Below are 13294 nucleotides of genomic sequence, written 5' to 3'. Positions count from 1 at the left end.
TGGGTAGGCTTCCACCCATCGGGAGAAAATGCACACTGTAACCAGAACATAACTCAGCCTATTGCAAACAGCATTTCAATAAAGTCCAACTGCACCATATTAAAGGGTTCTCCTGATCTTCCAATGTGGCTAATTCTTATAGATGGTCTTCTTCCCACATTCTTCTACTGACATGTAAAGCACCTATGGCATAGCTCTTCAGCTAAAACTCTGAATTGGGTATTTGCTAATTCTGTCTAAACAGCCTATCCATTGCATCACTTCCAATGTGTGCATGGCCATGGAAATGTTTTGTCATCCGGAACAACAAACTGTCTGGCAACACTGGTCTTCCATCTTCTGAAACCCAAATATTGTTTGTATTTTCAACACATCCTGTTCTAATCCACCCTTGCTCGTCTGCCTCTGAAACTTCTTCCTGTAGTCTTTTGATTTCTTCCCAAGTATCAGCTACTGACAACAACTTCGAAAAGGTAGCGTCCTATCCAGATTCATCTGTAGGTCTGTTAAATGTGCATGCCACAAATGCGCACAATACCTGGTAACTTCATCAACATTTCGATTTCCGACGGTGACATAGTCATTGCCACTTCTGTAAGCTTCACTTTTAATAGTCCGGGATTGTCTGGGACTTGGGCAAAGACTGGTGACTGGTTAAATTGAAGCAGAAAAAGATGTACAGCACTGCCCAAGATCACACAGGAAGTCAGAGGGGAAAAGGGATCCAAAGGGGAAGCCTGCACAAAGGAACAAGATGGTTAAGACTCCGAAAGGACAGGCACTCATGAGGCAGTTCAGCATTCAGAATCACTACACCGACAACGGATGTGCAATATACTTGTATATAAAACAACATTAAGAATAAAGGGAATGTGGAGTAAAGCACTCAGGAACTCCACACGGTAAGACTGAAGCTCAGTAAGTTCCTCACCCACAATTGCTGTTACAGATACTGACTGCAAATACCCACATATAGGACATGCATGCAAAGGCAGGGTCTGTGGAGCTGATACCTATGGTGATGTTATTAATGTAACTCAAAGACAATACTCACAGTGAACAAGAAACACCACCTAGGTAGTCAGCTGTGCCCATGGATCCTGACAATCAAACAGGAACACGCAAGGCAGTAACAGCAAAGGGACAGAACTAAACAGAAGCACAATAGACAGGGAGCTAGCAAGGAGGAGTGCTTAACAAGGAAGAAACCATAGGACACACTTGGCAGAAAGCAAGTAACAAACATACAAGGTAATAGAAGCAAGGCCATAGAATAGAAAGACGGCAAACTAGGAACTGGAACCAAGGAAATGGGAAGAAAAGCAGGGACTGGAAAAGGATGTACAGAAGGGGCGGCAACAAGGGTATACACGAATAGTGCTGGTTTAGCAATCAAGAAAACAAAGTAGCACTGAAGGCAGAGCTGGAGCAGGAACTAGAATTGAGCAAAAGCTCAAGAGTCAAGGCAGCACTGCAGGCAGTGCTAGTTCAGGACCAAGGGAAACTGCTGCAGCTCAGGAACAAAGAATGCTGAGGCTCAGGAGTCAAGGTAGCACTGCAGGCAGTGCCAATTCAGGAACAAGGAAAACCGCAGCAGCTCAGGAACAAAGAATACCTAAAGCTCAGGAAACACTGGAAACAAAGATATAAAAAGCTCACGAAACACTGGAAACAAGTAACGGTCTCACCAGTACATAGCTACCATGACCAACCTTGGCCTGAAGGGAGCTGGGGCTTAAAAGAGCTCACAATAATCACATGCACCCAGTGTGAGCAGGCTAGCAGCAGACCGCCACAGGTGAGCTGAATTCTTCCACCCATCCTTGGCCTGCAGGGGTGGAGACGAAGCAGTGAGCAGGGAATTAGTTGTAAGTAGACCAAACTTTGTCGTTGAAAGCAATGAAGTTTAATGTCAAAATATACAGGTACTGTGCAGCAGCTTAATGAGTTTGAAGACAGCCCGCGACTGACAACCAAGCTTAACAATCTAAAAGAATACAGAATATTGACACACACTAAATTCCACCTACTGAAGCTGGGGGATGGAGGCATCAACCCAGAGCAAACCACTACAGAATTCTAGGTAACAGAGTTCTAAACATGAGCAGGCTGGCTTCAAGCATTAGTAGACTGGCTTCCACAAAACCCGGCATGGATTGGGAATGTATGGCCATTTCCAAGTAGAGTGCAAATGGCTGGAAGTCCGTATGTACATGAAGGGGAGGGTCTGGAAGCTTATTAGAACACTGGAGAGTCTCACAGTTCAGCCCCCTGGTGGTGGCACGAGAATGCAGGGAGCGAGTCGTGACAGTGTCACTCACAATTGAGCTGAAAGACAGCAAGCTCTACAAGGGCAATTATTTTTGCCACTTGTGCAGAGGTAACATCACTTCCTGAATTGTGCAGACAATATAAACTGCTCTCAGAGTTCCCTTAGACATGAGCCATCTACAAAGATTACATAGTCGGGCTCATCTAGAGGTTCATCTTTAATATCTGGTCTTGGCTTGGTGCATGAACATGAATCTAACATCTAGGCAGTCATGCTCAACTTCATTTTCATCAGTTTCACTTTCAGGCAACAGTAGCTAGATAGAGTGGTTGACACCTTTGCAAAACACCATTATCCGCAGCAAGTATTTGTTGTTCATATTTTGCAAGTCTACTATTTGTCAAATACTGAGTTTTAGTATTTAGGACTTCTTTTTGACAGTATTGTAATTTGCTCGGGGACAACATGTGTCTGTCCTAAGCCAAATGATTTGAAAGAGCTATTGTGTCCTGTTCACAAGCTACTTGGGTAATTGATGCCCCAAGCAGGCCATCACTGCATTGCACAAGAACTGCATTCCAAAGCATCTGCAGAGTCTCAACATTCTTTTTCAAAATCGGATTAAACATTGAAGGACTGTATACCCTTGTAGAACTTAGCACCATGCCGAAACTCTATCTCTAAACACGAATGAGAACAGGAATTGACTGTCCTTGTGAAACGTAATAGCGAAAAAGGCCTTGCAGAGATCCACAACAGTACACCACTGTGCAGTGCAGGGAATCTGAAATATGATTGTTGCTGGATTCAGTACCAAGGGACAATTATGCTGTTAATTTTTCGAAGATCCTGTCTAATTCCATAGTAGTTGTGGTTGGGCTTCTGTAAACCCATAAACGGCTACTTGCAAGGACTTCTGACAATCTTCTTCAAAATCCCTTGTTTTTGCACATATTCAATCACTGATGTTATTCCAGCCACTGTCTCTGGTGTTTGATTATAAGGTGGTGTTCTCAGGAAAACACATTTGGTTTTATCCTGATTTGGACTGGTTCTACTCCTTTGGTTAGTCTGATGTCATTCCCTGAAAAATCCCATACTTCTGATTTCACAGTATCTCTCAATTTGGGAGGTAATTCTTCTACTGTTCTTACAGGATATAATCCTAGAGCTGTTCCTTGTCAGGCCATTTTGAATTCAACATCTTCATCATGCATTTGAAATTCAAACCATCCAGTGTGGAGTAACTAGTGCAATTTAAATTGCACAAAATATCTCACCCCAACAAATTTACGGGATTTGAGTCACATAGCACAAGCTGTTGGCCTTCCTCAAATGAATCTGTTTTTCTACAGGTACTTTTTTTGAAACAGGATTAGTTATTTGTTTATTTGTGATCCCTACAACTTGGAGCTTCTTTCCCAAGAGGGATAGGTCTGAGTTCCTCTGTTCTAACAATGGGACTTGTAGCTCCTGTGTCGATAAGAAATGACACTTGGTGGCCATTAACTTTTCCTTTTACAAATGGTCTACTTTGTTCTACGTCTAAGACTGCACCGAGTATGCAGTGTTCCTCCTCCCTCAGGCACCCTCCTTGGGAATTGTTAGAAGCAAAACTCTTGTTCTCCAACATGGGAAACTGTTTAAATTGGTTCTGATTTTTGAATGGATTTGGATTTGCACTCGATACTTGATTCATATTGAATTTGGGATTACCCATATTCTGTGGGGCCATCGGAGCTTGTGGGACTTGCATCATGGGAATTTGTGATTGCGTTTGCACCTGCATTCGTTGGACTGGAGCCTGAACTGGAACATTTTGCACTTGCGTTTTATTTACCCCTTGCATTTGTCCATAACAACTCATTTGATTTGAATTCTGTATACACTCTCAATTCCAATACCCAAGCCTGTTATAATAGTGACAAGGAGTTGATTTCTACGAAGCTGCACTGTCTGTGCCTGAATTTGGATCAACTGAAACACCTCGACCTCTACCTTGTGAAACACCAACTCCACCCTGCACAAATTGACCTCAAACCTGAAAACCAACACCTTACATTCCACTAACATTCCCTCCATGTGATTGATTCTCAAACCCCTTTTTAGCCTGCTTAGTTTGCGCTAGCATAAACTTCCCTTTGAGTCTCTTCGGCTTCATTTCTTGCTCATCACTACAGTATTTTACATACTTCAAGATCTCATCTAAAAGCTTTGTCTGCCAACAAATCTCATTCTATGTTATGTGCATTCTGGTCTCTGGCTGCAACCCAAGAACGAACTGTGACACAAAACATCCCATATTTCCCTTTTCTGGATTTTCTTGTCCTCTGTGCTATTTAAACACCTTCAGCAATCGTTAATAGGTATGCGCTGATTCTTTAGCTTCTTGGGTAGTTCTGTTGATCTTTAGCCAATTCATTTCCCTCGCTGGAAGTTTTCCTGCCAAAAAGGTAGTCACTTCATTATACAGGTGAAGGTGCACGAGGACACTCATCTCTGAGGCTCAGCGCATGGTCTTTGCACAGCTATCTTGCATTTCTCCCACAGTTCAATCTGTACCACAATATCAAAGAACGTATTCAAGTCTCTCCTTCCACAAAACCTTTGAAATCTTTACAAATCTGTCAACTTGTATATACCACTGAGCCGGATTCTCTCTCGGCTTTGGAAAGTAGTTGGTAAATAAATGTTGCAATGTCACCTCTACTCCACAGTACGTACACATACCCATCATCTGGTATTGAACTCAAAGGAAACATTTGTAGTGGCTTACCATTCGCCTTTGTAGCGTCTGATTGTTTCGTTTTCTTTCCCTCCTTTTTTGCTCACTTCCTCTCTAATCTATCATAATAGCTCCATTTGTAGATACACTTCACTAATTTTGCAGTGTGTAATTTCATTCCTGAAGACCGCATTGTCAGAATAGCTTCATCATCCAACTGTGACCTGAAGGTTAAAAACACTCTTAGAAAGTTCCACCTCATGTTTTCCTGCCAATACAGTTAGTTTGTCATGGGTGGCAGACGGACCTCTTGTGATTTTTTTACTTAGAAATATCAATTTATTTTCCTGATATTGATTCATCTAATAATCTCTTCTAATTTCAAAATCGATTTTGGTGCATCTAAGGGTCTCACTCTTTCCTAGCTGGTAGATGGTCTCTTGGTTTCTGCCACCTTTTAATTTCTGGAGTTTCTTTATACCATGAGGGGGAAAATCGCATCGCAAAATGTTCCTCTCTCTCCCTGTGCAATTGGTGCCATAAAGTCAATCCTTCTCCCTTCTCTCAATGATTGAACATTTTGTGGTGGAGTACAAGCAATAATTTGTGAAGTTTGCAATGCCGGGATAAACCCTGTCGCAGCTACTATTCTTACAGAACTTGAACAACAACATTCGGAACAACATTTATTGGTGTAGTTGCAATATGCACTGCAAACACAAGGAGATGATGGATGGAGCGCTGAAACCTTTCAGACACTCACCCCCAGTCACAGATCTGGGTTGAATCCATCATCATTCTTTAGCTCACTTCGCCACCTCAGTTCAGACCCAGCTATATGCAAATCAGTCTTGAGCCTGTGCCTCATGGGAACAGTCCAGCCCGAACTGCCAAGCCAGGTCTTCCCTGAACCGGAAACAAGCATTCTGGGACCGGTTTCTGGATAACACCCTTCATCAGCTAGGCTAGCTTGAATCCAGTGGCAAAGTGAGCAAGGGATCCACGTATGGGCACACCCTGCCAATTTAGGGTGCACAAAGCAAACGCAAGGAGATGATGGACGGATCGCGTAAACTTTTCAGACACTCACCCCCAGTCACAGATCTGGGTTGAATCCATCATCATTCTTTAGCTCACTTCACCACCTCAGTTCAGACCCAGCTATATGCAAATCAGTCTTCACCCTGTGCCTCATGGGAACAGTTCAGCCCGAACTGCCAATCCAGGTCTTCCCTGAACCGGAAACAAGCATTCTGATAGAGCTGATACAACTTGTGACTCTGGGGCAGGAACAGTAACAATTGAAGCAGTAACACCTGGAGCAATAGCCATGGTGGCTGCTTCAACAGGTGGAGTTGCAGTCGGGAGTGTTGGTACTGGTCTTTTAATCTGAATTGTATTGGGATCATCGGGGGCTGTAGCCACTGTAGTACAGGCAGTTGGAGCACCCTCCATATTTGTTTTAGGGGCCACGTCTGGCGGTATACATGAGGACAACAAAGCATTTAAAACGTCATCCCCTGAATCGCTATCAATGTCTGTTTTTCCTTGCATCTTACTCATCATCATGTCCCTGTTTTCGATTCTTTTTAGCCTTATCTTTTGTTATTGCTGGGTACATTCTAGCTCCTTCAACTACATACATTCTCCACTTCTCCTGTTCTTCATTCCATTGAGCTTCTGCATAATTTTGCACTGCTCTCTTTGCTCTTTTCTGGTACTTTTCTTTCTCTTGGCATGAGCTGCTCGCTCCCAAGCATTTAATGCTTTATACTGTGTAGGTCTAGGAGGTGGCTTCATTTCATATAACGTTTCTGCTAGATTTTCAATAATATTTAAATCAGAACTACCATATTGTGGAAATTTGAATGTTCCTTTATTTTCAGTAATCTTGCAGCATTGACGAAGCCACAAACATGTATGTAGCCCTACATTTGTTGCCTTATAATGATCTGGCACAACTTCCAGTGGTATCTCTTCACCCTCATGAACTGGGACTCCCACATCACCCCTCATCAAATCTCTAAGGGCTTTGAAACATTTCATAAATGCAAGATTCAACAATAAATCAACAGTGATCAGATTACAAAATGTCTATGCTTTTGTTCAGTTTACAAATCCATTTACATCAATACTTTCCTACAGTCCTGTCACAATTTTCTTTCACAAACATATCACAGCTTAATACTTGATGACCTGTCAACCGATTTCAGCGCTGCACTTCACACCAACCAACCTGTTCCAGCGCAGCACACTGTTGTGTAATTCTTTGGTCCTTACAGTGGTTCATACTACTTTACAATTTTCGCACACAAAATACTGCAACTCTAAGCAAGCACATTAAACAAATAACTTTTGTCTGCTCTGCTAAAGAATTCAAAGTAGACCATTCATACAAGAAACAATCGGTAATAAGTTTTTAACAACCTCTGACTTTCCTACACGCACACATACACACAAATGAAATTTCGACACGCGAGAAATCACCCTGACTAATACAGTTTTCACTTTTGTGGAACAGGTTCCACTAGCACCAATCAATATTGGTAAACTCACAACAAATTGTTATAGTCCCAATTTCAATTGTGCAATCGATGGTACCTCAAATCTGCACCACAAAACCTTAGCAGACAAATCAGTACTTGTATTTATTTTGTAGGCTTATAACTTTTTTTTAGGGAACATTTATTTATTCACGTTTTCAAAACAATACAAAACAAATCAGTGTAACTCTGCATTAATAAGCTTTTTTCGAAGTATCAGAGGGGTAGGCGTTGGGACAGAGGTTTCTCAGGTAAGGGCGGAGAAACAGGGGGGAGGGACCAACATCTGGCATCTACATACATACATACATACATACAAGTACTACATGATGGGATTTTGCAAACTGTTGAGCCATTTGTAGTTCTTAAGTGGACCCACCAGCCATAGATGAATGAATGTGGGTGTGGGAGAGTCATCGGCTCACTCAATCCAACAGGCCTATAACCTTTAAATATAATTACCTACTAAAAATGTTGCATTTAGCATATGTTTTACTTAAGCTTTGCACATTATTAATAAAAGAATTTGTCAGCGAATAAAATTTGATTCAACATTTGTGACATCACAGTGAAGTACAACCTTATTCTATAATTTTCTGTATGGGTGGAATCACCAACTCATAAACAATCAAAGCATGTTTTGTTGTGCCGTCTTGTCGGACACGGAAAGTATTTTACTTCATTTTGTTGTAGAAAAGTACTGTGAAATTGCTTTATTTAATATGGGCAGGGAGCATGTTGAGTACATTGGACATAGATGTAGTGGTGAAATAAATATTTACCATGTAAAACTGTTTTTTTGTTTTTGTTTTTAGATAAAGGCTATGAATGGTACATTTGTGAAGGTTTTCAGTACATACTTTTGAGGCAAGCCGAAGCTCTGCAAGCCATAGTAAAATGTCCACAGCTCAAGGTAATTCCAGTATGGAACACCAAGTTTGCAAACTTTAATGATTGATTGATTGATTGATCGGGAATTTGTAATGCGCTACTTTGCCCGAAGGCGTCAAGGCGCAAATGATGGAAAACAATCAGCCAAATCTAGAGAAAGAAGAACTTTAGGGGTAAGCTTCAGAAAAGAGGACGGTTTTGAGAGCTCGGCGAAACAAGAGAAAAGATTCCTGATTCCTGAGATCAGGGGGAAGCTCATTCCAGAGTCTAGGGGCAAGGGCAAAGAAGGCCCTACCTCCCCACCTTGCTTTCGCAAAGCGGGGGACAGTTAGCAACTTCAAACTGGAGGATCGCAGGGCCCTACCTGGGATGTAGTACGACACCAGGGACCTAATGCCCTCTGCCCCTGCGTCATGAAGAGCCCGATAAATGTTTTTTTTTTTTTTTGTTGAAACATTTTTTATTGTTTTCCAACACATCAATACAACAATCAACTCTCAATCCCCGCCCATTCAGGAAATACCCCATATATACCAGCATCTCCGCTCAACCTTCCCACCCGGTCCCTTCCCCCCCCTCCCCCTCCCTCTGTCAGTGTGCCCCCATCTTCTACCCCGGTCCCACTCTCGATGTGTCCCCTCCCCCTGGTCAATGCAATACAGGGGCCCAGCCTCTCCCTAAACCAACCGGACCTTCCCGCTAGCCCAGCCCAAAGTGCAGGCGGTCAAGGCCCGCCGTCTCGCCTCGACTACTCCCCGCTCCCCACTACCACTTCCCCATCAGACCCACTCCCCTCCTCCCCCGACTCGGACATCAACCCCTGGAGCTCTACCACCAACGCTTCCCATGCCCGGGCCGTCGCTAGCGCTTTTTCGTCATCTCGCCGGAGGGCCAATTGCACCCTGAGCGAGCCCTCAGCCCCCGCCCAACGCGCCAGTGCTGATCTCCAGCGCAGGAAGTTGGGTCCCCCCCGGGATTTCCAGTGCAGAGTCAATTCCCTCTTGGCCATTATCAGCCCTAGATCATAAAATTTGCTAGTGACCTTCGTGCGACGAGTGTGGGGGAACCAAAGCAGCAAGCAGGACCAAAACATGTGTCGAAAGTCTGCACCGTCCACCCCGCACCGCGGACACTGAGAGTGCACTCCCCCGAAATATTGCAGTATCTTGGCCGGTGTCAGGTATGCTCTGTGTAACGTGAAAAACTGGACTAACTGGAACCTGGCATTCCTCGTCCCCTTCCATGCCCTCCGCACCAGTGTGGACCATGTAGACTCAGGGATCTCTTTCCCTAGGTCCGCCTCACACTTTTCCCTCAAGGTGCCCAAGGGGAGGAGGCTCTCCGTCGATAGCCGGCGATAAAGGCATGTGATGGCCTTAGCCGTCCCCGCCGCCATCACTACATATTGGCAACCCGCGGCAGTCGGGGGCTCCGACAGCCCCACGTTCCAATGCCTCTGGAGGCTCGCCACCAAGGCCGCATGAAGCAGGAAGTCCCCCCGCGGAAGCCCATAAGAGTCCTGCAAGTCTTGGAAAGGCAGCAGTACTCCCTCTCTAAATAAGTCCCCCACCATCTGTACCCCCAGTTCCTCCCAGACCGCTAATCCCGACCAATCTCCTCCATGCGAGAACGCCGTACACATCAAGAGCCCGATAAATGATGATCAAGATTTTAAATTTTATCCTGGCATGGACCGGGAGCCAGTGAAGATGTTTCCAGGTGGCAGTTCCAGAGGAGCGTCTAGGGGCGTTAACGACAAACCTTGCTGCCGCGTTCTGAACAACTTGCAGCCGATGGACCAGATTGTTGCTCATCCCAAGATAGAGGGCATTGCAATAGTCCAAGCGCGAGGATAGAAGGGCGACCGAAACTTGTTTCCGAGCATCAGGGGAAAGGTAGTGGGTGAGCTTTCTCAACACCCTTAGAACCCCACAGCAGGTGGAAACAGTCCTATTCACTTGCTTGTCAAAGGCAAGTGAAGTATCCAATAGGACTCCCAAGTTTCGGGCAACGGAGGAAGGCTGTGGGCATACTCCCAGGGCCGATGGCCACCAATCGGCTGACCAGACCTCTTTGTTTCCCCCAAACACAAGGATTTCAGTCTTCTCCCCGTTCAACTTTAGGAAGTTTGACGTCATCCAACCTGCCACGGCCCCCATGCAGTTCTTAAAATTGAGGGCCGTAGACCCGACAGATTGTGACAGGGAGACCATAATTTGGGTATCGTCGGCATACGAGAGCACTTCCAATCCAAAAGATCTGACAAGCCTAGCAAGTGGAGCCACATAAACGTTTAAAAGAGTGGGGCTCAAAGAAGAGCCCTGAGGGACCCCACACTGCAAAGGCTTGGCGGTGGAGAGGAAGTCACCCAGTTTTACCCTTTGCTCCCTATTATTGAGAAAGGAGGTGAGGAGACTGAGCGCCAGCCCCTCCACCCCCATCTCGCCAAGTCGGGAGGCCAAGATGGTAGGGGACAGGGTGTCAAATGCGGCTGTAAGGTCGAGCAGGATCAGAAGCGTAGTCTGCCCCCTGTCGACCTTAGCGCGGATGTTATTGACCACCACTGTAAGAGCTGACTCGGTGCTATGCTCCTTTCTGAAACCGCAATGAGAAGGATCAAGCAGGCAGGTTTTGTCAAGAAAGGAGCTGAGATGGAAATTCAAGTGAGCCTCCAACATCTTGGCCGGGGCAGGGAGGAGGGAGATGGGACGAAAGTTCTTTAGGGTCCCAGGATCCAAAGTGGCCTTTTTTAGGAGGGGCTTCACAATAGCAGTTTTCCAGGAGGCTGGGAAAGTCCCACTAGAAATAGCCCTATTCATAACCACCAACATGGGGGGAATTAGAGTAGCCCTGCAGTTTTTTAAGATTTTGAGCGGACAGGGATCAAGAGGAGAGCCTGACCTAAGGGAGTCCAACAGTCTCTCAAGGTCAAAGGCCGTAAGAAGAGGAAAGCTGGGGAAAGTTTCGATAGGGGGAGTCATATTCACCAAGTCAGAAGAGTAAGAGTGAGTAAGATTATCCGCTTGGAGAGCTGTGTAAATATTTAATATTTTAGTGTGGAAAAAAGAAGATATCTGATCACAGAGATGAGAATGACTGGCTGATGTATTATTCTGTACAGCATTTTTCATTGATAGTAACCCACTTAGACTGCAAAAAATACATTCCTATAATAGTCTCTCTGTAATGGACATCACCAAGGCCGTGAAGGAGCAGCAATAGAATAGCACCAGTCTTGGTGAGTTGATAGTGGACACAAATACCTTTATTAGCCTGACCTTTACTCATAATCACCTTCCTCCTGGTGAATGACAAAGAGTTGGAATTGCCTTCTAAATGCAGAAGGGCCCCTTTGACCTCACCTCTTGACACAAATTAAAATGTGCAAATAAATTAGAGTTGTTGGTTCATTTATATTTATTCAGGAAACCGCTTAAGGATAGACAAAGAGGTGTGATGAGATGCACAATATTATTTTAGTCACATGCACACGTTCCCATCATTTAGATAAATCGCTTCCTCTTGGGGGAGGGATTGCCAACCCCCCCATAAGTGAGAGTCTTAAACTCCAATCGATCAAGAGCAGAAGCCCTCACCACCAAGGTTAAGTGTTCAGATACCCCTTAGTAAATTACTTAAATTGCCCTTGTTACAATGCACAAACTGCTCCCCTCAAAGATACACAGGCTTGCCCAGAATTGCATTTTGATCTACTACACAACACAATCGGATGTTATGTGGCATTTATTTTTATTAGGTAGTATCTAGAAAGTGAAGTGTCTAAGACCATGTCTTCTTTGCATAAATGTTTGTCCAAGATGTGTTCTTTTTGAGCAAATTGTGCTATCAGTGTCAGTTTATCACGAAAGTTATGACCAAACCAGTAAGCCTGATGTAGCATGTGTTAAAGGAAATGGGCTTGTTAGGGTGGATTGTTATAACACTGTGTTAAAGCCTGTTGGTTGATATTTTATTTCATGAAATTTCACAGATTACCATAGTTGGAAAGGGTTTTGTTTTTGACAACACACTCAAACATACAGTGTGAGTAGAAGAATTGCTCCTATGATAATCCTTCTAAAGCCCTCTTAGGAAGGATTTTGTTTTATTTTGATAAATCTAATTTTGTAAATACATGTGTAATTTCATCATTACTTCCTTATGGCAAAGCTTATGCTCAATACAGTAGTTCTGAGTTGGTTAAGGCAAATAGCCAGTTAGAAAGGTGAAATGCCTGATTGGTTCATTGTATTTAGAACTGTTTATCATGAAAAGTTACAACAAAGCTAATAGGCCTGATTTATGTATCATGATATGCATATGTTAAAGCCAATAGGCCTTTAAGAGTGGGTCGTTATTGTACTGTGTTAAAGTCTGTATTTTTTTTGCATGAACTGTCTTAGATTAACTTTGTAGGCAAGGATGTTGGTGTTGATTATACCCTTTGACAAACTCTAGGGGTAGAAAATGTGCAGTGTAATCATGTTAGAATCCCTTTGGAAGGCCTCACAGGCTGTGCTGCTTGCCATGATTTTGTAAAAATTAATTAAAAACTACAAAAATACATATATATAAATATATACACACACACAACCTGGGTGTGATCTTTGATGACAAACTAGATATGTCTGCCCAGGTTAACAGCCTAACTTCATCATGCTTCTTTCTATTAAAAACCCTGCGAAAAATTCTCCCGTATATTCCTCTGGCGCTCCAGAAGAACGTGATGGCCTCTTTATTCATGTCCAGACTGGACTACTGCAACACCATGTTTTTGGGGATGGATAAGTTTCAGGTGGGAAAGATTCAGTCCTTGCAGAATGCTGCGGTTCGGGTCATTCTGAACCTGCCCAGGGGTTGTCC

The 13294-nt window shown here is 43.9% G+C and overlaps 1 protein-coding gene across 1 annotated transcript in view; it reads left to right on the top strand.

Annotated features, from left to right (window-relative positions):
* Positions 1–13294, top strand: part of TAF1B (TATA-box binding protein associated factor, RNA polymerase I subunit B) — a 1023302-nt gene that overhangs the window by 163058 nt on the left and 846950 nt on the right. Inside the window, exon 4 of the mRNA XM_085610722.1 lies at positions 8356–8453. Coding sequence (XP_085466848.1) covers positions 8356–8453 — 98 coding nt within the window. The remainder of the gene's footprint in view (positions 1–8355; positions 8454–13294) is intronic.

Source organism: Triturus cristatus, chromosome 6 (assembly GCF_964204655.1).
Source record: "Triturus cristatus chromosome 6, aTriCri1.1, whole genome shotgun sequence".
Lineage (NCBI taxonomy): Eukaryota > Metazoa > Chordata > Amphibia > Caudata > Salamandridae > Triturus > Triturus cristatus.
The sequence above is the reverse complement of the archived record's forward strand: the minus strand, read 5'-3'. Positions and strand labels throughout refer to the sequence as shown.